This window comes from Chelonoidis abingdonii, chromosome 2, assembly GCF_003597395.2.
Source record: "Chelonoidis abingdonii isolate Lonesome George chromosome 2, CheloAbing_2.0, whole genome shotgun sequence".
NCBI classification, from domain to species: Eukaryota; Metazoa; Chordata; order Testudines; family Testudinidae; genus Chelonoidis; species Chelonoidis abingdonii.
In genome coordinates this window covers 275999053-276024421 of record NC_133770.1, presented here as the reverse complement: position 1 = coordinate 276024421, position 25369 = coordinate 275999053, and the positions used below count along the sequence as shown (strand labels likewise).

The 25369-nt window shown below is 43.3% G+C and overlaps 1 protein-coding gene across 1 annotated transcript in view; it reads right to left on the bottom strand.

Annotated features, from left to right (window-relative positions):
• SLC30A8 (solute carrier family 30 member 8) overlaps positions 1-25088 on the bottom strand; it is a 32751-nt gene extending 7663 nt beyond the window's left edge. Inside the window, exons 1-6 of the mRNA XM_032777780.1 lie at positions 25009-25088; positions 13572-13768; positions 3951-4097; positions 2387-2540; positions 2007-2196; positions 1456-1561 (exon numbers count right to left, since the gene is read on the bottom strand). Of these exons, the coding sequence (XP_032633671.1) occupies positions 1456-1561; positions 2007-2196; positions 2387-2540; positions 3951-4097; positions 13572-13768; positions 25009-25088 (874 nt within the window). The remainder of the gene's footprint in view (positions 1-1455; positions 1562-2006; positions 2197-2386; positions 2541-3950; positions 4098-13571; positions 13769-25008) is intronic.
• Positions 25089-25369: the final 281 nt, after the last annotated feature.

Genomic DNA, 25369 nt, shown 5'->3' with positions numbered 1-25369 from the left:
CAAATTAAAATCCTTCCAGCAAAATACACATTTGCAAATAAAGAAAACAATCAAAAGACTAAAACCACCTTATCTACCTAGTACTTACTATTCTGAACATATAAGAGATTGTATCAGAGAGATTGGAGAGAAACCTGGGTGCACGTCTGGTTACTTTCAGAACCCAGAGAGAACAACGGACAAAGAAAAAACACAAAAATAAAGACTTCCCTCCACCGAGATTTGAAAATATTTTGTCTCCTAATTGGTCCTCTTGTCAGGTGTTCCAGGTTCACTGTTTGTTAACCCTTTACAGGTGAAAGAGACATTAACCCTTAACTATCTGTTTATGACAGCACTGCTATGTTTGGACAAGCTACTGTTTCCTATTTAGCTTGCTGTGGGTATTATGCTGTGTGTTAATAAGGGGCAAGGTCCAGCTATGATGGTATGCTTTAAGGAGGCAGAGTGCAAGAGATTTTGGATCTCAAAAGGACTAGAAGCACACTAGAGGGGTTATGCAAGATCAGAAAGTGTTAAAGCATTTCTACGTTTCTGATTGCAGCTGCTGATGGTGGCCCACATCTGATTATATATATTACCCTAAGAGAATTATACTAGTATCAGTGTAGTCTAGTCCTGAAAGCCAGAGGCCAAATTATATTCTTCAATATGTTCACATAACTCCCACTGCAGAATTGTATGTAAATATCCAAGAAATTGAAATTGGAGAGGGTCACATGAAGAGCAGAATTTAGCAAATTATTTTCTAGGTATTTTCACAGACATGCTTTTTCCTTTGCTGTAGTATAATATACCATCTAGTATCCATCTGAAGTGCGCTAAGAGTTTATTTTAAAATACTTTGAGTTCAATTCAGATTTTCTTGTACAACATCTAATACGCTAAAGGTCAGATATTTTTCAAAAAAGTCAGATGTCCATTTGCACTTCTAATCTGCATGCACAACTGCCATGAATGCATGTACTGATTGGCTATTTGAGCACCCAGATGGCCAGGTCATGTGTAAATGGCTATTCTGAACATGTGTATACCCAATTTCTGCATACAACTGTAGTAACTTCCTGCAAGATTGTAATTTAGAGATTGATTTTCAAAAAGTCCGGCGTACAATTTCAACAATTAACATTTTTGAGATTTCTACATAATTCACATGTAGAGAGAATGTATCTTCCATGAAGAGTGATGAAGATTTTTTTAAGTAATAAGTGCCTAAAGTTAGCTTCCTAAATGTGTATTTAGGCACCTGGCTGAAATTAATGGGAGACATTCTCTGTTCAACACTTCTGAAGATCAGGGGAGGTATTTAGGGGACTAAATATGGATTTAAGACTCTAACTTGAGGCACCCATTTTTAAACCCCTGGCCAGTGTTGGTAAGTATTCTATAGAGAGACAGAGAGAACAGAATAATATTGATTCCAGAAATAACTACTGTACATACAGAAGTTCTTACCTTCCATCAAAATAAGCAAAATGTCCCTTAAAATGGTGATGGTTGTTGCCAGCACAAAGATAGAGAACACAAATGTGCAGACTGGGTCAGCTATTTTGTATTCTGGCTAAAAAAAATATAAAGCACATCAATTGATTAAATCCATCATTTTCAGTTTCTGGCTGACATTTTTAACAAGTTAATCAAAAACCAATACAATCCATTTCTCTAACACAGTAACCATTGCTGATATTCTCGACCAGTACAGTCCCAGTACAGCCGGGTTAACAGACAATTTTCTGATTGCATTATTCTTTAAGACCTCAAGCCACTAACGATAAAGGAGAGAAAGACACATAACAATAGATTCCTTCTGGCATAAACCCCAAAGAAAAAATTGTTGTGCTCTCAACAGCCATTTTATTCCCAGAAATGAACATAACTGTCCTTGACTAAATTACAATATATATCATTAAGACAGAGAAAATATGTACATAGCATCTAATGATGGTGTTATGAAAATAACTGCATCATTAATTGCTATGAAGGTGAGTAAACCCAGTAAAACTGACCTTAAAGAATATTATAAGTGCACTAATTAGCACACTAATGCTCTGAAATAGATCTCCAATGGCATGCACAAAAGCTGCCCTCACACTGGCATTGGCCAAAGCTGGCTTCTGTTGAAGAGCAGATATATGTTCATTGGCTTGTGCTCTGTGACTATGTCCAGGTCCAGTCTGGTGCAGAGTCAGACTTAATCTGAAAGAGATACAATGCTGCAAATATCAATGAGATCATCCTGTCTAAGAGAACAACAAACACTTCAGTATCACACTCCTTAATGCAAAAGATAAACAATAGCAAGCATATGTGTAAATATATGTAGATATTGTCACTCCAGGAAATCTCAAAATGATTAAGTATTTTATATACAAAAAAGACAACTTACATGACATTGGCTATCACTGCACAACCAGAAGTAATGAGCATCACTGTAGCTTCAATCTCATAATTTGGTTGCAGCAGTCTCATGGTCGCCAAATATGTTAACACGCCAGTCACCACCCAAATGATTAGCATCGACATCAAAGCACCCAGAATTTCTAGGGGTTAAAACAATTGAATTTTAAGGGCATTTTAAATAAAATGCAAAGAATTGGCTAATGGATTAGCACTAACACTTTCCCCATTAGAAAGCAGTTCTTATGTGTTTGCATATCCTAATATTCAAATCGTGTTGGGATCAAATAAATCTGGTTTCCCCAGGGTTGATGCTTGTTGCAGACTTATGGGCATGGTTTGGGAATGATGGATTCATACATGTTCCCATGGGCTTGCAGAGTGTCTGCTGGTTCACGAAACAGGAAAGTGATATACACCTTGGGATTTGCCGAAACAGGAAGGTGATATACACCTTGGGATTTGCCCCAGAAAACACCATGTGAAACTGAAATGCACTCTAGAATTGAAGCCTCAAGATGTCTACAGATATCCAAATGGAGCACACAATTGCACAAACCTTTAGTAGACTGTACATGAATGCAAGTCTTGTTTCCGTACAATGGTGAGTGCCCATGTGGGGGCAGGGCGAGGCAGTGGGGAAGGAAGAGGGATGGGATAGTGCAGGAGGAAAAGATGGGGATGACTGTGAATGCCAGCTCCTTACTTGTGGGCATCCATGCCAGAGGTGTCCAGAGAAATGGGGGGGCGGACATGTGTCCCCCCACAAGCTACAGCTACGTGTCGCCTTTGGGGAGGATAAGTATGCTCCAGGCTGCAGCGTGCCTGGAACTGCCTGCAGCTGACAGCTCCTGCCTGCCTGTTCATTGGCTTGTGCTCTGTGACTATGTCCAGACCCCTGCTGGCCATGTCCAGAACCTGAACTCTCAGCCAAAACAGGAGGCTGCCTTGTAAGGCCCATCTCTGGGGGGAGAACTGGAGTGAGGTGGAAATTTGTCCGGTGGGTGGCCTCCCAGCTATGGTTCCCCATGGCTTAATGGTTGGGATCACCCCTACCCCTGAATGTCCGGGAGCACGTGTCGATGGACATGTGCCTGACTGGGCAGCTACAGCAGGCAGGTTGGTGTATATATTGCATGGAGTCAAGTATCAGAGGGGTAGCCGTGTTAGTCTGGATCTGTAAAAGCAGCAGAGAATCCTGTGGCACCTTATAGACTAACAGACATTTTGGAGCATGAGTTTTCGTGGGTGAATACCCACTTCGTCAGATGCATGCATGGATGCACCCTACATAACATATAGATAGCTGCATACGTGGCCCACAATGGTAAATAGGTTGAGAACCATTGGTCTAATAACTTTGGCTGTAACATTCTCCAGTACTATATTCTTTTCTTCTTTGAGGTTTCATGACTTGCTGTTTTCCAGTTTCTGATGTATCCTGGGAGCTTTGAGAACATTAATAGATTAGCCTCATAGACCCGCAGACCTGTGCATGCTATGACGAATTATCTTTTCTATTTCACATGGTCATATGACAGTACATTTGGTACCTGCTCTGTGCCATCCAAAAGTTAACCTTTTAGTGGAAGGTTTAGATGATAGCCACAGTGAGCAAAGGCTAATTAGGAAACTTGTCACGTCAACCAAGATGTGTGCTGCATCAGTTATCACAGCAAGACTTCCTGAAATTTGTCCACCTGTGTAAAACAAATACATGCATATAATAGGACATGTATCCAAGACCTTATTTGTTATAATAAAACTAAGGAAAACTTCATTTACAATGATAATATATGGCATAACTTTAAACTTTTTACAGACTAGAAGAAGTTTTTATCCCATTCATGCATTCAAATATTCCTAGTCCTGAAAAAAGTTGCATCTTAGTTTTACTAAAGCATACAGTGGCTGGTAAATCTTCAACATGTTGTAACTCATTAGAAATGTGGTTTAATTGCTACTTTAAAGTGGGAGAACAATTGCAGTCTCAAACATCCTGAATTACAATCTCATTATGCCCCTAATATCTCCTCACAAATCACTGACATTTTTGTCAACACAATATGGCCCTGATCAAACTTAGCAACACTCATGACACAAAAATGGGTGAGATGGCTTTGTTTGTTTCCTGACCCCAGGATGAGTGGTTCTCTGGCATAACGTAGAGCAAGGGCAGGCAAACACATCTAGGTGGGGAAATTGTATGCAGCACCATGAACCTGGGCTGGGGCAGGGGGTTGGGGTGCAGGAGGGAATGCGGGGTGTGGGAGGAGGTGTGGTGTGCAGGAAGACATTCAGAGCAAGGAGGTGGGACGGAGGCGGGGTGCGGGGTGCAGGAGGGAGCTCAGGGCAAGAGGTTGAGATGCAGGAGGGGGTGCAGAGTGCAGTGGGAGCTCAGGGCAGGGGTGCAGGGAGGGGTGCAGAGTGTGGGGGGCTCAGGGCAGGGGGTTGGGGGCTTAGGACAGAGGGTTGGGGTGTAGCAGGGGGTTGGGGTGCAGGAAGGGTGCAGGGTATAGGAGGGGGCTCAGAGAAGGGGGCTTGGGGGCAGGGTGCAGGAGGGGATCAGGGTGTGGGCTCCAGCCTGGCGCCACTTACCTGGAGCAGCTCTGGGCGGGCAGCAGCGCGCAGTGAGGCTGAGGCAGGCTCCCTGCCTATCCTGGCCCCACGCCACTCCCGGAAGCGGCCGGCACCATGTCCCTGCAGCCCCTGGGAGATGGGGGGCAGAGGGCTCCATGCACTGCCCTTGCCTGCAGGTACCTCCCCTGAAGCTCCCATTGGCCGTGGTTCCTCATTCCTGGGTGGCAATCCCGCAGGCCAGATCCAAAGCCCTGACAGGCTGTAGTTAGCCCATCCTTGATTTAGAGGAACCTAAATGGTCCTGCTATTGGGGGTAACTTTCCTGGCTAATGCACTACCCCGGTGAAGTGTGCTAGAGAAAGGATCTGAGTCCTCACTCCCACTTCCTTTACCAGAGGCCTGTCTGACCTCAGAAGCTCCCCTTCCACTGTCCTGTGTGACAGAGTCCTCATAACCCCAACAAGACTGAGCCCAGGATTCGTAGGGGGCTCGACCCCCAACCTTGTTGTGGTCACTTAGGGTAGGGGCTAGGGTGACCCCACTCCGGGGTGCTCTCTCTGCCCTGATGCTTCCCTGACCACTAATTATTAAATACAGTTCAAAGCAAATACAATTTATTAAGCAGCAATCAATTAAAAAAAATAAGGAAAAAATGAGAAAGGTTAAAGGAAAACATATCAGCCCGTTCTGTGGCACACAGGCACCACAACCAGCATCTCTGGAATGTCAGAGAATTTCAGTCTGTTCCTCACAAGTCCCAGGCCTCCTTCTCAGGCCCTGGCTGTGCTGCAGGATGCTGCAGGTCAGACACTTGCTCTGGCGGCTCTAGGCTCTAGGTGGCAGGACCCTTCTTTTCAGTGTCGTCTCAGCCCCGTCGGAGTTACAATCTCCCTCCAAGTCTGGCCTGCAGGACCCCTTTGCTGGGGGTGTCTCCCTGTGTTGGGCCCGCTGCCTAGGGTCCCCCTCACTCTCCCAGCTGCTCACTGCACTCAGCTTCTGGACTGCTCCAGCCCCAGCTCCACACTGCCTCAGCATGGCTGCTGATGCTGCTCTGCCTTCAGCTCCCTGGGCTGCTTCTCTGGCCCCTCTGGCTCTGGTTGCTACAGCTCTGCTCCCAGGACAGGTCTGCTCTGTGGGCTGCTTCTGTGACTCCGCTCCTACCTCTGACCTGCTTCCTGGCTGCTTTTCTGCCCCTCTGGCTGGCACGGCTATGCTCCCCAGCTCAGCTTGGGCCCCTGCTTTCTCCTTAGCTCAGCCCCATTCTATCTGACCCAAGTAATTCCAGCTCGGGACCCCCCTGGCCTCCTGATTCCCTGATTAGGCTGCCCACCCTGCCAATCAGGCTGACCTGGAGCATTGGCCTCTTCCCCATTTCCCCTGGGGACTGTCAGTCTCAAGTCCTGATTTCCCATCGACCCTTCCCCTTTCTTTTGATACTTGGAGCTAGCCAACAAAAACAAGAGTCCCCTTACATAAAGGCAGTGAACAACAGTAAATGGGATTTAAGGAAGAATACAATAGAAAGATAGTATGTTCGGTGCCCTATTTATGTGACATACAGTATAGTATTTTGGGTAGGGGAAGGGAGCGTTACATTTGCCATATTAAACCCATCATTTTTTATATATAGGACATGCTTTAAGCTAGTCACACTATAGACTATAGGCTGATCTAAATTATGCCAGAGAAACTAAAGGTTGCTCTAAATTACACCAGCTGCCAATGGTCACATGGGGCAAATATGGCAACCAGGGATCACAGAGAAGGAACCATTATGTCAGCTCTGAAACTGATGTCTTAGTAGCATAGAGCTGTGTGTGGCATAAAACACACAGTAGGGTGGCCACAGTGCTGCTAAGACTCAGGGCCTATTACTTCAGAACCATCACACTTTTTTTTTACCCTTTCTGAATCAACTGATTAATTCAGCCACGCCCGACTCACCTATTGATCTTAACCACACCCTGATATGAATACCAGTAAAAAGTCTGGAAAACATTACAAAAAGCAACATGTCATTTTCAGACCTTATGAGGAAATCTGACCCCTAAGTATATCTCCTGATTGTCTGGTTCTCTTAACACCCACAAGGTGGCAGATCTGGTTCAAATTCCTCTCCACGTGGTAGGTGAATCTTGTTGATTTGTATGCATGGCCAGATTTTCAAGTGCTATGTAGCTCAACAACATAGTTACTGTTCAGAAAATAGCTTGCTCCACAGGTGGTGCTAGGCTTAAGTCTTTGTTGCCCTGCAGGTGTGGCTAGGTTAAACTGATACAAAGTGATATGTTTCATCTAGCAAACAGTGTTTTCTCCAACAAGATCCTTCCCAAATAATTATACTGTAAGTTACACATATAGGACACAGAACATTCTTCTGTTCCTTACAAGCATCATTTACTGCTGCCTATGGGTTACTTCCCAAAATGGAGCAGCAGGGATTCATTGCAGTGAAATGAAAGAACACAACAGAACAGAGATTATCCAAAATGTGAGGGGGCTCTGCAGGACAGCTGGTCCACAAATGGATTTTTCTATCTGGCAAAAACACCAAAAAAGAGGGGTTTTTTTTGAAGAAACAAAATCATCCTGAATAGGAACAAGAAGTCAGAATCTGAAGTTTGCCACAAAACAAAATCCCACAAAAAACAAAGCAAAAAAAAGCCACATTCATTTCAGTCAGTCAAAATATTTTGATTTGATAAAACCAGAATGAAATGTTTTGAATCTGACTATTTATTTTTACATAAAAAAAATTTCAAAATGAAACTTTTCCATGCCAAGATGTTTCAACATTTTCAAAATGTTTTTCAATTTTTTCCCCATGACAATATTTTGTCAAATGGATATTATTGCACAAAAAATGAGGTATAATCTAAATAGCACTTTCTGACCAAAAACTGTTATGATGAAAATTTTTGATCAGTTTTACTCTGCATGAACACACCAACTTTTCAGTTGTGATACATCACCTAAAGCTGCACTACAGATATTTTCTAGGTAGATATCTATTTAAGACAGTGACATGCAACATGTTGCAATCATAAGAAGCTGGAATATGAGATGTTTTTCTCTTAACTTGGCATACAGACCACAAAATGCTGCAACATCCTTTTACATTTTGGATACTTTAGTTCCATTCTGTTGTGTTTTTTTTCATACCGAATTACAAGACCCCCCACTCTGCTCAGAGTGAAATTCTGAAAGATGATGCCAAAGAACTATTAGACATATTGCCCAAGTTGATGCATGCCAAGAGGTGTCTCTTTGAAATCTCCTTGTGCTGGTCCCGGCAATGTGGGCATGGCTTCCCTTTTAATTACATGATATAGTTAGGCTTCTATCTACCTCAAGGTGCCAAAACGGAACTGAAATCTTTCAGGGATTGTCCCTAATCCATATTTTGTCATTAATTGCAAATATCCCCATTTGAGCACTCTTACCTTCATAGATTCTAAGTCCGGAAGGGAAAATTTTGATTATTTTGCTGACCTCCCGTATAGCACAGGTAACTGAACTTCCCCCAGATATTTCATAGAACATAACTTTTAGAAAAACATCCAATCTTGATTTTAAAATTGTCAGTGATGGAGAATCCATCATGACCCTTGGTAAATTGTACTGATGGTTAATTACTATCATTCTTAAAAATGTATGCTTTATTTCCATTTTAAATGTGCTTAGCTACAACTTCCAGCCATTGGATTGTGTTAATACCTTTCTCTGCTAGATTGAAGAGCCCATTTAAAATATATGTTCTACATTGTGATGGGGTATACCTGCCTTGCACTGGACAAGTTAACCCCATATTGTGGGCTGAGGAAGCCACACTCTGTCACCACTGCTGGGCATGCTCCAGCTGAAACCTCAGTATAAAAAGGAGCAGCCCAGCTCAGTCTGGCCTGATCACTAAGGGGAAAGGACACTCATTGCAGACTCGTTCTCAGGAGCTGGTGGAGCCCCAAACCATGGAGGCCAGGTGCACTGAGACCCAGGCAGATACCCGGCTGCCCATGGAAGCCAAAGAGTGGATGGAGTCATAGGGAGCTTCACCAGCTGATGACCCCAGAAGACCGGTGGACAACTGCACAGGAAACAGGGTAGGAAGTTGCCCAGGGGAATTAGCCTTTTTCTGGTTGTAGAACTGGGGCAAAGTCAGCATGTTTTGGATGGATCCCTGCTGACCTAGTGGTGAATACAGTCACTTCTGACAGGCCCTCCTCCTACCCTGGCTGCAGCCCACTCCCCGCTGGCCACTAGGTCTTACAGCCCTTCACAGGAGGGCTGCCATATTGACTCCAGCCACTGAGCTGTGCAGCTTTGCAAAGGAGGGCCACCATATTGACTCTGGCTACTGAGCCATGCAGTCCTGCATAGAAGGGCCATCTTATTGACTCTAGACATTAGGCATACTGCCCAGAGGCTAAGGGCAGTTTCTTGGACTCAGATGTGGGGCTGTAACATCCCTTCCCCCTCCCCCTGCCTCTGACACCCATTTCTTATAGACTGCTTATAAACTGTAATCAAGTCACCCCTTAACCATGTCTTTGTTAGATTCAAGGGACTCGATCTATTTAGCTTATCACTATAATTCATGTTTTCTAATCCTTTAATCAGTCTTCTGGCTCTTCTCTGAACTCTCTCCAATTTATCAACACCCTTCTTGAATTGTGGGCACCAGAACTGGACACTGTATTTTTGCAGCAGTCACTTCAGTACCAAATGCAGAGGTAAAATAACCTCTCTACTACTACTCAAGATTCCCCTGTTTATGCATCCCAGGATCACATTAGCTCTTTTGGTGACAGCATCACATTGGGAGCGCCTGTTCAGCTGATTGTCCACTGCGATCTCCAAATCTTTTTCAGAGCCACGGCTTCCCAGAATAGACAACCCAGTTCCAGTTTCTCGGCCCCCTCCCCCGCAGAACTCAGCCAGAGGGCCAGAGGCCCATACCCCTCAGCCTAGATACCCACACCCTCTACCCCCCAGAGCCAGCTTCAAGGTGTGACCCACAGCCCAGACACTCACATACACCCTCTACCTGCCCAGTGCCCATGGATCCAGAGGGAGAAACAGCCTGATGCTGAGTCTTGGGCTTATGTGGAGTTTCCTGCACACCACCTCCTTCCTTCAGGGCAAGCTGGGAACTGTAGCTGCTGCAAACCCTCCAGCTCCTCCCCCCGCTCCACTGGCAGTGTCTTCTATTTTCGAGCTGGATTCTGCTGGGTCCAGCAGCCTCTAGTGGCGGCCAGCAGTTTTGCAGCCCATTACTATGGGGGAAAAGAAAATTCTGCACAGAACATTAATTTCTGTGCAAACTCTGCATTGTGCAGTGGTGCAGAATTCCCCCAGGAGTAATCCTTATTTTAGCTGCTTATCTCAGCTTTGCCTACAGGAGTATTTTGCCCTTTAAGAGGGGATGGGAGGATAAAATGTTCTTTACTTTCAAGAGTAAGGCTTGTATTATAGCTATAAAGTTTATTTCTTTGTAGCAATATTCCCAACAAATGGCTTTGTGACTGATTATTACTCACAGTGGCTGTTCATTGCTTTGTATACTATAAAGCAATAGAAATTATCAGTCACTCAATGGTCAATCATCTAGCACATGCTGTCTAGCCTAATGATTAAAAAAAATAAATATATGGTTCATAATTGCAATAATCCCCATAGACTGCTGTCTGTAACTGCAGTTAATAACTGGTTTGTCAGAGTTTAATGGTCTGAAACAAAATGGTTTTCAAGCCTGTTACTTAGCTGTCACTGCAAAAGTCTGAATGATTCATTAAGCAAAAAGAAACATTTTCTTAACATATCATCTGTCCTTCCAATTATCCTCTAGCAATGCTGTATTCACCAAATTTAAGCCTGCTGATTACATAGTTTTGTTAATAAAGCATTACTTCTGTCACTGGAAATTACTGTATGGAGATAAATAGCATGCACCAAATTTCACCAGTGAAATTCACCTGACCCACACGCAATTTATGCAGGGAAAGTATGTGTGTGGGGAGATGATGAAGAAGTTGGGGAGAAAAATTCTCCCTTTAATGGACAACAAAGGTAGAAGACAGCAGTGCAGTCTCTCAGTGACCACAGCTCCAGCCAGTAGTGTAGTCAGAGGTAAACAGAGTTACCAGCTTCTCACTTGGGGAATATGGAGTGCAGTTTAGGTTAGTTTACATACTTTTTTTTTTACCACTAAACCATTGGCTTCAGCCTGTAGGCAAGAGGGCTGGAGAAGCAGACAAGCCCTGTACTTGCATGGGGTTTAAGGGGTACAAGGTCTACATAAGCATGGATCCCATAGTCCTTCCCTGGCTGTCCTCTACAATACTATGTGGGACTGGTGTGGAAAAATCCCTTTCAGGTGCACAGTTCTCCCTCCATGCTGCCTCACGCTACCACAAGACAAGGCTGATGTGGCATGTATGACATTGTTCTGACCTCACACACTACATATCTCATGCACAACACCACATCTCCAAAATCTCTCATTGATATAGAAGATGCTTTCCCAGGATTTAGAAAAAATATTTGTATCCACTGCTGTGAGGTACATATATATGGTATGGAGAAAGATATGGGATTTGTTTTACAGGGGAAAATTCAAAGCAGCATCATAAAACTATTTAAGGGCTGGAAGGACAGATTTCTGAGGAAAGATTTAAGGAAATAAATATATATAACCGCTAAACAAACAGCTAAATAGAAGGAGGTGAAGGAGGGATGAAAACATAACTGCCCACAAGTATCAGTGAAGTATAAATATCAAGGAGGGAGAGGCATTGTTTAGAGTGATTCCAGGGGCTACAAGTGCTATGGGAAAGAGCAAAGGAAAAGTTAGACTGACTATCAGGAGACAGGTCCTAGGAACAAGGCCTCCTAGACTGTGGAATAATTTACTGCCAGCTGGATCCATTTTAGTACTGGTTGGAACATTTTCTACAAAATGAAACTTTGCCAAAAAATGCCATTTCATCAAAACTGAAATGTTGGATGGAGAGATACCAGTTTAGACAATGTTTTCACTGAAAAGGGAGAGAGATCAACTCTTTCACTCTATAGCCTGGTGGTTAAAAAAAATAATAATAATTGGAGATATACCAATCTTCTAGAACTGGAATGGACCTTTAAAGGTCATTGAGTCCAGCCCCCTGCCTTCATTAGCAGGACCAATTTTTGCCCCAGATCCCTAAGTGGCCCCCTCAAGGATTGAGCTCATAACCCTGGGTTTAGGGAGCCAATGCTCAAACCACTGAGCTATCCCTCCCCCTAGTGGGCTACTGGGAGGTGAGGAACCCAGGTTCAACTCTCTGCTTTGCCTAATTTGGAGTAATCTTGGTCTCCTACATGCCAGGCCTGTGCTCTAGCAACTAGGCAACACGCATGCCCCTTCCCAAATTGAGCAGCTTAGGTTTTGATCTGAACATGGCAATTTCAACCTAACTCCATTTTCATGAAAACTTTCAAATGGGTTTGTTTTATTTCCAATGCAGAACAAAAACAACATTTAAAAACCTTCAAAAGTTGCCGCAAAATGCAATTGTTGTCCTCCAGCCACCTCCAATCCACTCCAATGATTGCTTTTTGCCTACAGGGCTGTCCCACGTCCCAGTTTGGGGTTTTCACCATTTGAACTTGTGTATGGCCGCGAGGTTAAGGGGCCATTACAGTTGGTGAAGCAGCAATGGGAGGGGTTTACGCCTTCTCCAGGAACTAACATTCTGGACTTTGAAAACAACCTACAAAACACCCTCTGAAACTCTTTAGCCCTTGTTAAAGAAAACCTAAACAATGCTCAGGAAGAGCAAAAGGCCTGGTATGATAAACATACCAGAGAACGTTCCTTCAAAGTAGGGGACCAGGTCATGGTCTTGAAGGCGCTCCAGGCCCATAAGATGGAAGCGTTGTGGGATAGGCCATTTACGGGCCAGGAGTGCCTGGGAGCTGTTAACTATCTCATAGCATCCCCCACCTCAAACATAAAGCACTCCAATTCTTCAAAGACAAACCAACAGTCAAACCTGAAGCTTTTAAATCCACCCCGATGTAACTCCATTGACTTCAGTGGAAAGACACAGATGATGAACATGACTCTGGAATTTACTCAAAAGGCTTTAAGACTGTTGTATTACACTCATTTTATATCAGATTCTACTGATGGGTGACCCTCAAATGTTTGCAGACCTGCCAGGCTTGGATAATCCTATCAAATTTCTGAATCGTATTCAAAGTTGATAAAGTCTGGAAATAGAAAAGGAGGCTGTCTTATGAGAATTCCAGAGCTTCTTGATTTGAACCAGCCTTAAACTGTCAGACCAGTCTATTATATGGATTATTCCCTCCATTCGGGATCTAGCCTTAATCCTTAAATGACAGTCCCATGAAAGTTTTAAGAAATTCACTAAAAAAGTTAACAGGTTTTTTTTTAATTAGAAAAGATTGGGATTAGTTATTTTATCCCAGCTGGTTCGCCCCTCTGTAATGAAGATCACAATAGGTGCAGAGAGACAGCAAAAGGATTCAATCATCACTGACCTTGAGAACAATATGAAATTTCCTTGATGGCAAAACACAGTTGTACTCACCTATAATTTCAGCAATCATGAAGATGAGACAAATTATTGATGCTGCATAGAGCTTTCGCTTAGCTTGACATTGTTCTAATTTTCTGCTCTCATAGGCTGTTGAGTGGCTATGGCAGTGGTAAAGTGGATTATCTTCAGCATCCTCTGATTCCTCCTGGCATTCTTCTTTGTTTAAATAATTCTGCTGCAGTCCCATCCTAGGAGATTGAAAGAACCAGAAGATTTCAAAGCTATTTCTATTCAGGAGTAAACTCCTGCAATCCCACACCTCTGTGCCTAATCACTGAAGTCAAAAGCCCCATTGAACCTCAGTTGGACTACTCACATGAGAGGTTTACGCACATGAGTAACAGGTATGCAGGGTGAGGTTCGAAGAAATCGTGGATCTTCAGTTTGTTCTGCATGGGATTTCCATTTTTATGCCCTGCTTCAGTGCTCTTTTCATTACACACCTAAGTTAGTCATGCACAGTGCAGCCTTCATAAGATGTGCACATTATGAGCTGAGCAAAAACAAAACAAAAAGCTCCATGCAAATGTACAGCATGACTTGCGGAAAGTCAGAACTCGGGCAAATCCAAATCAAATTTAATGGAACATTCTCAACAAGGGCTAGATCCATAGAAAAGTTCAATCATAGATCAGTGTTCTACTCCCAGCAATTTTGACAGGACTATTAGTTTAAAAGGGGCCACAATTCCTTTTTTATAATTGAAAAACTTCACTTATCCCACTCTCTTCATACTCAAAAATAGCTGAACTGTTTCTCAAACCTTCCATGTGTGCACACCCAAAAAAATCCAGCTTCAGGCAGAGACTAAGCATGGAAATTGCCAGCACAAAAGATGAAAAAGGATGAGTCACTATAAGCAGGGGATGCATGGTAGCCTGGTCCCCATGTATGCTACTCAAGTGGCATAAAAGGAGCAAACCTTAAGCAGAACTTGCTGCTAGAGAATTTCCCCAACATACAGCAGCTTCCTAGTAAATTTAGAGCTGCCAAAACACCTCAGTCCTGTCCCCTCTCAAATCCTCCGACATAGGGGATACCAGGGGATGGAAGGAAAGGGGTATGGTTAGGATTCACTGAACTGCAGCTGTCTTCAGCTGTTGAGTGGCCCCTATGGCCCTTGTCCAGGGACTGCTCTAATTTATGATAGGGGCCAGGTGGCTCCAAGATGGTTTTGTAAGTGCCTTTGTTCTCTACTCCTTTATTCCTGCACTGAGCAAAGCTTGGATGGAATAGACACTGGCCCAAGGGGGTTAGAATAGAATCCACTATGTAACTTCAACTGCAGTATTTATTGCTGCAGCAGCTGCTTCTGGTGTAATAAATCCAACAATAAAATTCCCCTGGCATATTTCCTGAATTGCTATTGTAGGAGTGCGATATGATAACCAACTATTTCTTCCCAATGCTACATATATAAAGTTTATAAAATCATACGCTCTACCCATCTACAGTCTATGAATGTTGATGTGCCACATTACTGTCTTGGAATGTAATGTAATGAAAGTCTTGAAATGTAATGAACTGCCCTATTGTTTTGAGTCTGAAATTAGCTCAGAGATGTGATGCAGACCTGGGTTTAACGGCACTCTGGTAATAACAGATTGTTTTCACATTCCCTGAGCTGAAGGATTTGTCGCTGGGATTAAAATGTGTCTTGTAGATTGAGTTAAAAGGCCCCTAACTTCAGAAGGTACATAGATTTTACTGACTTTATACAGCTTTTCCTGTGCTGTTTGTGAAACAGTAAACCCGTTCAGGACAAAAACCTTGAAACTAATTGTACTCATCACGTGAATTATTTGATCAAATAACTTTTCCAGTAACAAGTGATCAAGGTATAGGGACAGATTCTTTGCCTGGGTTCTTCCCCCTTTGTGTTGGCTGAGTGGTGCAGAGGGGCTGGAAACTGGCCATACCTACCCAAGAGAGAATTTCTCAGTGGGAGGAAATCACTTGGTGGAACCTATGCTCCCTGCCTGCCTGCCTAGCATAGGGGGTAGGTCAGGATGTGAAGTGAAACGAGAAGGCAGGTCATAGTACAGCACAGCTCTTTCAATTCACAGCTGCCATCTGGTCCCCTAGGGAACAAACTAGCTGTAAGATAGAGCAACCTAGGGGCTGCAGTAACTTACATCAGGGCTGGGATACTTTGAAAGTTGAGGAGCTGTAACACTGACAACTTCTCCCTCCCCTGCCTTCACCAAGTGGATTTCGGCAAAGGAGAGACTCTGGTGTAGAGGATCTGTCAGCCCATTTACTGGGAAAGTGGCAGGAATTTTCCTTGCTCTCCAAGTCCAGTAATTATCAGCATGGGTTTGATTTTCTAAATATTCTATGCTCCCCAAAGTCAGTTTTTTTTTCCCTAGCAGGGCTTTCTGAGGTGAGCACATACCAGCTCCATGAGTCTCTTTGCTTGCCTAGCCTAGATAACCTAGTCCCTGTACTTGTCTCCACAGAGATTATTTGGCAGAGTAAGTGGTCAGATTTATTGCCCACTGAGTGGAGATGCTTTTTCCTTGTTTTCTTCTCCTCTTCTCTGTTTTCCCAGAACAGCAAATAAATTGCGGGTGAGCCATCTGGGAACAGGACTCACATATGGTGATGTGTTGCCCTACCAGCCAGCACCCTGAGGGCTAGCCCTCCATAAGAGTCTGCCATTATTTTGTGTTTATATTCATCTGCTTTCTCATGTTCAACTGTGTCACTTGAAACACAGTGTTTTGCTGATGAATTAGACCCAGAAGGTACCACAAATTGATTAATTCCAGATGGTTGAGTTAAACAGTTTACTCACTTTCCCCTTGAGCTCACAGCATGCAAGCTTCTCTTTCTCTCTGGAGTTAAATCCCAGCTCTCTTCTGTATTTTGTGTGAGGAAAAAAATTAATTTTCCCTTAACCTGATTTTCATTGGCTGGCACTGAAAGTTAAAAATATCTTGAGAACCTGAGTCGCAATTTCCTTGGGAGTCTGCTAGAATGGAGGTGCCAAAATTATCTCTCCACATTTCTCAGTCACCAAACCCTTCTTATGCTGTCAGCAACTGGGTCACTTTTTGTGCTTTTTTTTCTTCTTTTAAATTTTCAAAGCACCTTACAAAACATCAGCTAACACAACCTCAAACAATTACTATGAGGTTGGTAAGCACTGTGGTGTAGACCTCATTGAACAGATCGGTAAACTGAGAGTAAAGCCAAACATTGTCACATTTATGTGTCTTAATTAGACCCCTAAATTAATGGCCTGGTTTTGAGAGGCACTGAGCATCCACCATTCCCACTGAAGTCAGCCAGAGTAAAAGAGAACATAACCTGGCCAAATGTATTAGGAAGACCCCTGCCAACTGTAGCGAGTAACAGATTCCTCAGTAGCAGCTCCCCGCTAATTAAAATAATCTAACAGTCAAATTTTTAGAAGCAGAGAACAAGAGCTAACAGTGCACAGATCAGTGTAGGCAAACCATAAATCTCCCATATGTGCTAGAGTGAGACACAACCTTCGAGCGTTAGCTCCCTGCACTGACACATTGCAAACAGAGTCCTAAATTAAAACAATCTTTTCTTCCATTTCAAATTCTTTTTTCTTTGTAGCAAAGGCAATAAGGGTACATGTCATGGAGGGACACCTACTGAGTCACACAAGAGTGAATAAGAGTGAATAAGAATACATTAATACATACTGCAGAACCACTGCAAATCATTAACAAGTGTGATTACAGCTTCCTTGTCTTTGTTTTCATGTGATGTGTGCAGTGACTTGCTCTACAAGCTGACAGGTACAGCTGCCTTCCTCACAGGGCTGTATTAGAACTCCAGTGAGGGGAATGAAACCAGAACCAGCAAACTTTCCAGAGAAGGAACACCTCCGTCACAAAGGAAAATCATGCTTTATCTGTGTCTGAAATAATAATGAAACTATCTTTAGAAATAACACATCAAAACTATATTCATCTCCTTTATGTAGGTACCATGCTGATCTTAACTGATGTCATCCTAAACTTGGAAGGTTTTAAAGAGATGAGGTGGGTGAGGTAACTTTTTGTCTCTATAATATCCTGGGCCCAACATGGCTATGACTACATTGCATACAACCTTGGATGTTTTTAAGTCATTTGGGGTCATATTTTCAGCCTGCCTGTCCACAGGTCTCTTCTTGCTTCCTCAATGGTGTAGGTGCAAAACAAAGCAGGTAAATATTTGCAAGCTAGATATAAACCAGCTGACTAACATCTGTACTAAACATCTAATTGACAGTCATTATGCCTGCAGTTATTTTGTTTAGTTAGGTTTTGTGGGGTGACTACATATGAAACTTAACTTCTCAGCTCATAAAATCCACCTAGTCATGGACCAGGATCCTATTGTGCTAGGTGCTATACAAAGACAGAACAAAAAGACTATTCCTGCCCACCACAAGTTTACAATCTAAGTGTAAACCAAGAGACAACAGGTGGATACAGACAGATGAACTTGTGTTCACCCTTTTGGGTTGCTGTAGCTGCTTGTTGTCTCTTGTGTACTTGGACAGTAAATTCTTTGGAACAGAGGCTGTCTTTTCATTGTATGTCTGCACAGTGCCTATGCACAATGGGGCCACGATCCCTAACTGGGGCCTCTAGGTGGTATCACAATACAAATAATAATAATAATTAATTATAATAAATTAACTGCCAAGATTATAATCATATACTTTACACCCACTAATAAAAAGATAAACTCCTCAAACTTTCAACTCCCCAAAGCCAAGGAAAAGAGAGATGCTCTGCAGTACTCCCTGATATCTGATTTTGGCCTAAAGAGGGAATGAGTTTGATGTTTAAGGGCTCCTGTAGTAGATGCACAATCATCAACAGTGCTGCCTACTGGTTAGGCAGGTCTTTGGCAGGGTGTCTCCCCATTGAAAAGCACGGCCTGGTCCTTCACTGCCTCCATCCCAAAGGTTTCCAGTTCTCCCCTTTAGTGCAGAGGTTTTACTGGGGGCTGAGCCCTCGAACTGTCAAGACCTTTTCCAGCTGGACTTCCACCTTGGTGAACACTCTAGGCGTCGTAACATCCTCTCTCTCCACCAGGCTCCAGTCCAAGGCCCAGTGGTGCGAAGCTACACCCGATACCTTGTGGTGATGAGACTGGCCCACTTCCTACCACAGCTCCCTTCAGCTTCCCAGAATAAATCACTCCAATCCAGTTTCTGACTTGCGTACTGAGTCACCTGCTTCTCCTTAGTGGGTTTGCGTCGGTGTTGTCAGGTCTCAGGCAATGAGCTTTGGAGCAAAACCTCTGCTCCTTTCCTCTGCCCCCTTCTGAACCGCTCTGCTTCCGTTTCTAAAGCCCTGCCTCCAGCTGATGCAGGCTTTGCAGATGTGGCTGGGCTGCCTGGGCCTAGAACTGTTCTGTAACCCCTTCCTCTCCAGAGTGGGGTTTGTATATCGCATCACAGCCCCTCAGAGAGAGTGCCCTACTGGCAGTCCTCTCCTTTTAAATGAGGAGACTTGCTATGATTGCAGCTGCCGCAGACACAGAATCACCTTCTTGGAGAGGAAGTCTGTAGGCATAAAAGGGGAAGTCACATTTTGAACATCTCTCTCTTGATCTGTGTGGGTCTTATTGTAAAGTGTCAGGCGCTACAGATACTAAGCACGACCTAGATAAAGGGTTTGTTGCAAGGAAAGTGGAAGTGTGGCCAGCTCTCGCCATTTTACCAAGAATCTCATAATATTTTAGTGTTTTTCTTAAAGCCCCAGCTCCTGGAATCAGGAGATTACATGAGAATCACAGCTTCTATGTAACAAAAAGACATTTCTAGTCCTCACGGTTAGAAAAGAAAGCTTGAAAAGGTGCAGCCTTAAGGCTCCAAAACCAAGGGACAAATCTATAGGAACCCAACATTCATTACTTTTGAAATTCCAGGCATTTTAAGGCTATCTCATGATTCTTGGGGCCTGACATGATTTTTGCACGATTGCGGTTGGCATGCTGGTGCTGTCTTCATGGCCAGCAAAACCATCCGCAAACTTGGGTGCTCAGTAGAGATACTCTTTACTAGGAGTTGGATACAGTAGTTTTGGAAGTCTCAGGGATAATTTTGAGAGGCAATTTAACATTAAATTAACCCACCAAATGAGTGCTAAAGCGTGGTCAATGACCCCATTCCCTCCTTTTCCCGCCCCCCAAATCAGAACAGCTGCATAGGGTGGTGATGCCTGTGGTGATGCCTGCATGGGGTGGTGATGCCAGAATACAGGGGAATTCCTGCCCCCTTACACATAGAAGGGTCAGACATGGGACACTAGAGAAGCAAGCTGGGAGCAAGATCAGAGAGCTGGCAATCAAATACATCCACTGGACACAAGACCCGCTTAACGGGGCCACTGATCAGCAGAAAGGTCTGGCACAAACCACTCATTTGAAGAGAAACCCTTGATTCCATGAGAGCTTTCATTGAGCTTCACTTCCGCAGCAGAAAGTTAGGATAGGAGGAACTAAACATCCCCCACATCTTTGTTATGTAAAATGAGTCCATGTGTAAAAGAGTCATCTCACTAACTCTCCTCAGAGTCCATAGGCCAGACCTTTGCACAGCGGTGTGAGCAGGGTGGGCAGGAATCAGTTTCAAGCCTGAGACCTTGTCTATATATGGCGTTATTCAGAAATAGCTATAGCACTTTAAATTCACACCCCATATTAATCCGAAATAACTTTCAAGTGTCAAGAAGCCTTAAGCTTTCTTCTCAGATCACCTCTTCTTAGGGTTGTCCCTCTTGTCACTGCTTCTTGTATCCCCTGCCTCCGAGAGCCACTTAAACCCTTTTATATTCAGGATTCAGTTGTCCTGACAGCAAGATGGGTTAGTAAAAGCAACTCTGCAGCTCTGCGCAAAGTTCTAGCACCTGATATCAGGGCAACTCAGCAGAAGAATTCTGCATTTCCACAGAGGAGCTTAAAACTTACCTTCCATCATACACATTGTGTATTAGTCTACCCCTTAGGGGTGGATTTGCTTGTGCAACTCTAAATTTCAAACTTTCTCAGAGCAACCAAACTTACTTTAATGTTGTCTCTTTATTTGCTGTTCTTTGTATTTTAACAATAGTAAGAAACTAGATTGATGAAGCTTTGATTCAAACTGCTAGATGCTATCCGAAATTCCATTGTAATCAATACGATTTTGCACAGTGCAATAACTCTAATAAGCATATAAAATATATAACAGGAAACACATTCATCAGCACTGGATTGGGTCAACAAATCATTGATATAACGAGAGTGTAACTGTTATACTCCTGCACAAATGACGGTATTACCAAGTAGGATATCAAATTGTTCAACTTGCATTGATCTGATGTCCGTATGTGACTCATGTGGCCAAGATTTTCATGTGACTAGCAACTGTGAGTGCTCAACTTGAGATACTTTAAAGGAACCTGATTTGCAGAGGATGAATGCTGAGCACTTTGTGAAAAACAGCTCCCTTTAAAGTGTCTCAAGTTGGGCAAACAAAACTCAAGGCACCTGGGATGACTAGTGTCTGTTGAAAACCTGGGCCTATAGCAGCGGTTCTCAACCTGAGGCCTGTGGGCTACATCTGGCCCAATTAGCACACAGCTGTGGCCCAGTTATGTGCTAAAAGCCGCTGGGCTGCATGACAGGGTCCAGGTTCCTTGATGCCTGGCCCCACATAAGGGGATCTGGGGTTGGGACTGCCAGCCGGTCCCGCGGGGTTGGGGTTCAGACTGCCACCCAGCTGCCCTGCCACACGGCCTCACACGGCAGGGTCCAGGGTCAGGACTGCCATCCAGTCCCACTCAGTGGGGTCTAGGGTCCCTGATGCCCAGCCCCCCACCCAGGGTTCTGTTCCTGGCCCCACTCTGTGGAAGGGTCCCTAGAAGGGAGGCATGGGGTCTGTGGGAGGAGTTGGGGGGACATGCTGTGGTTCTCATCCTGCGGTCCAGGTAACACATTTTGGGCCGCAGATGTGGCCCCAGTGATAAATAGGTTGAGAGCCACTGGCCTATAGCAATATGATCGCTCCAAAACTCTGTGGAGAGAGAGGTTCAGGTAGCCAGACTTCCTAAAACAAGTATGATGACTAGGATTTTGTCATCAGAATAATATAATAATAATGGCATTGGGGAGAGATTGCTTAGCGGCTTTCGCATTGGCCTGCCAATCCTACAGTTGTGAGTTCAAACCTTGAGAACGGCATTTAGGGATCTAGGGCAAAAACCTTTCAGGAACACTAGTTGGTCCTGCTGTAACAGCAGGGGACTGGACTCAATGACTTTTCAAAGTCCCTTCCAGTTCTGTGAGTTAGGTATATCTCCATATTTTTTAGAAAAAAGGGCTTACTAAAAAAATAAGTGTTGTGAAGAAGTAACCAATTTCTCTGCAAAATAAATGCTTTTGAAAGCAATACAGCTGGATTGTTTCTGCTAAACATACACACAAAGAATTGAAAAATACAATAATTTATCCCCAGGACTAAACTGATTACTACTACTTCTCAGTTTATTACACCTAGAAACTGTGCACGCAGCCAGTCTATGCAAATATATGCTCATAATATTGTTACCCCATCCTCCCTACACCTACATTTGTTTCTTTACTCCACCCATTGTATGTTGTCACAGATCCCAAAAATAGACTGAGCTCAGTGTAGGCAGCCCCCTGTGCCTCTGCTGGGCCCCACTGATTTCAGTACTTTGCAGGATTAGGGTCAAAGATTATAAACCCTTCAGGGTATGGATTTCCCCCCCCCAACTATAATAACTTATTTGCATATAGAGCTATTCAGCAGTTGATCTCAAAGGGGATTGGCATCATTCTCCCCATTTTATATGCTGGTAAAACGAGGCACAGAGTAATGAAGGGACTTGTCTAAGGTCACCCAGCAGCTTAGTAACAAAGCTAGGAATAGAACCCACATCTTCTGAATCACAGCATACTGCTATAACCAGTAGGATACACTGCCTTTCATAGCCAATCTGAGAGTCATTGTGGATAGTTCTCTGAATACATCTGCTCAATGTGCAGCAGCAGTTAAAAAAGCTAAAAGAATTTTAGGAACCTTTAGGAAAGTGATAGATACTAAGACAGAAAATATCATAATGCCACTGTATAAATCCAAGGTATGCCCACACCTTGAATACTGTGTGCAGTTCTGGTTGTCCCATCACAAAAAAATATATCATAATTGAAAAAAGTACCTAAAAGAATAACGAAGATTATTAGGGGCGTTGAACAGCTTCCATACGAGGAGAGATTAGAAAGACTGAGACTGTTCAGCTTAGAAAAGAGATGACTAAGAGGAGATATGATAGCAGTCTATCAAATCATGAAGAGTGTGGCAAAAGTGAATAGGGAAGTGTTATTTACCCCTTCACATCACACAAGAGCTAGGGGTCACCCAACAAAATTAATAGGCAGCAGGTTTAAAACAAATATAAGGAAGTACTTCACACAATTCACAGTCAACCTGTGGAACTCGTTGCCGTGTGATGTTGTGAAGGCCAAAGGTATAACTGGGTTCAAAAAAGAATTAGATAAATTCAGGGAGAATAGGTCCATCAGTGGCTATTAGCCAAGGTGGTCGGGGATACCCATCCTTTGGGTATCTCTAAACCTCCAACTGCCAGAAGCTGGGACTAGATGACATGGGATGGATCACTCAAAATTGCTGTGTTCTGTTCATTCCCTCTGAAGCATCTGGTACTGGCTACCCTCAGAGTAAGGATACTGGGCAAGATGGACTGTTGGTCTGACTCAGTGTGGCCATTCTTATGGGTTGATACAGTGTCTAGCACAATGGGGTCCCAAGCTGGTGGAAGTTTCTAGTTACTGCTGTAATACGTAACAAGCACTTGTCCATGAAGAATTTTACAGGTTAAAAAACAAGAGGCGCAGCACAGAACTTGCAGCCCAGGGAGGGGAGGGGCTAAAATTGCTCTAAACCAGCTCTATGTTGTCCTAATCCTGAGCTGCTCTGCACAATTTAAACAGCCCTGAGGACCTATGTCAATCTCCCAAGACAACATGCTTTAACCCCACCCTCAAAATGCCCCATCCATCCCCCAGCCCTTTCCTGGCACACCCCCTAATACCAGGGCTTGTGAGGGGGTTATCAGAAGCAGTTCCTTTGCCAGAAAAATATTCCCACAGTCAGATCCAGGGCTTTTAGAGCCCCAGTGCGAAGCAGCCAGAGGGAGGGTGAAGCTCTGCCCCAAGCTGTTTTATCTGAACTGTAAACCACCACTGAGATTCCTTGGTAACAGATAATGAGCCACATAACATATGGGGAGTGGGATTTTATTGCTAATGCATATGTTCTTTTGGACTGCGTCATTTATATTTATGCAGACATGTAAATAATAATAAAGCAATAATCAAATATTTAAAGCACTAAGGTACTGTGGCGATGGGCACAGTGGAAAAACACAGAGCTAGATTTTAATTAGAATGGACAGGTTTCCTACCAAGTTTCTGCCCCACATATTTTAAGAGAGCCAAGCAACAAATAACCTGAAAAGCAGTGAGATAAAGAAAATGTCAAGAGGTGCTAAACTGTAGCAGTGCTGCTATTTTATTTAAAATATTTGCTGCTCCTAAACATAAGGAAGAATGAAAATATGTTTCAGGATAAAGGTATTTCCTAGTAGACATCTATACTCATTTTTTGAAAATTCCAAACAAAAAAAAATTACCATTTAATTCACACAATTAAATACATTTATGAATAAATACCCTTAAATTCTCAACTAATTTATAGCCCAGTCCTTCATTCCCTGCCCATCAGAGGGAGGGCAGGGAATACAGGATATGGTCCTAAATCCATTTACAAGGATTACCAAGTAAAGGTTTGCTCACATAAACCCTTACTCCCATGAGTAATCCTCAATCACATGAGTACATGCATTGACTTCAAGTCCAGTTGGCTAGTCATGTGAGTAAGGTTTTGCAGGATCAAGCCCTTAATGCCATCACATTTCTTTAACACCTAATAGGTTATTTAGACATTCAGGCATGAAGGAGCCTGGATTCAAACACAATGTCAATAGCACTATTATGATTCAGTCTAAAAGCACATTATAATCAGTGGGATTTTGCATGCTACCATAAATCTACTAAGCATATAAAATACATTGTAGGAGACATTGGCTTCAACGGTAGATTGGGTCAATCCATCACAGATGCAGATGCATTAGACTAATTTCTAATATCTTAAACCAACATTTAATAAGAAAGTTTGGAAGGGGGAAAAACCCCCATCAGATCCCAAACAATACCATAGCGCAATGCGTACCCCTATATAGAGTCCGAGACTCAGAGAAGTGAGTGCTTCAAATTCAGTAGTAATGTCTGCAGATTAACTGGCTCATTGTACCTTCAAGGGCAAAGCAATATAAAGTGAAATAGACACAGATAGCTGCGTTACCTGTCTAGAGCTAAGGAGTACTTCTTGGTGCCTCTGTCCGCCACAAGACAAGTTCTTTCAAGACCTTTTGCGGTGGTCATGATGAAAACTTTTTCCTCAAATGCTCCTTCCCTTTTTGGAAGCAGGCAGGGGTAAAAATGCTCTCACAATGAAGGAGAAAACTCCACCAAAGGTTTAAAAACAACACATTCGAATAATCTTGTCGATAAGTTCACTACAAAGGGAGCTGCTCTCTTACGGCTAGTACCGTCACCAATTCACCCAACAGTGACTTGCTGGATTTCTGATATTGGAGGTTTTGTGGTACTTTTTTCCCCCTGATGTTATATTGCAATCCTTGTTGCACACATGATGAGAAGCC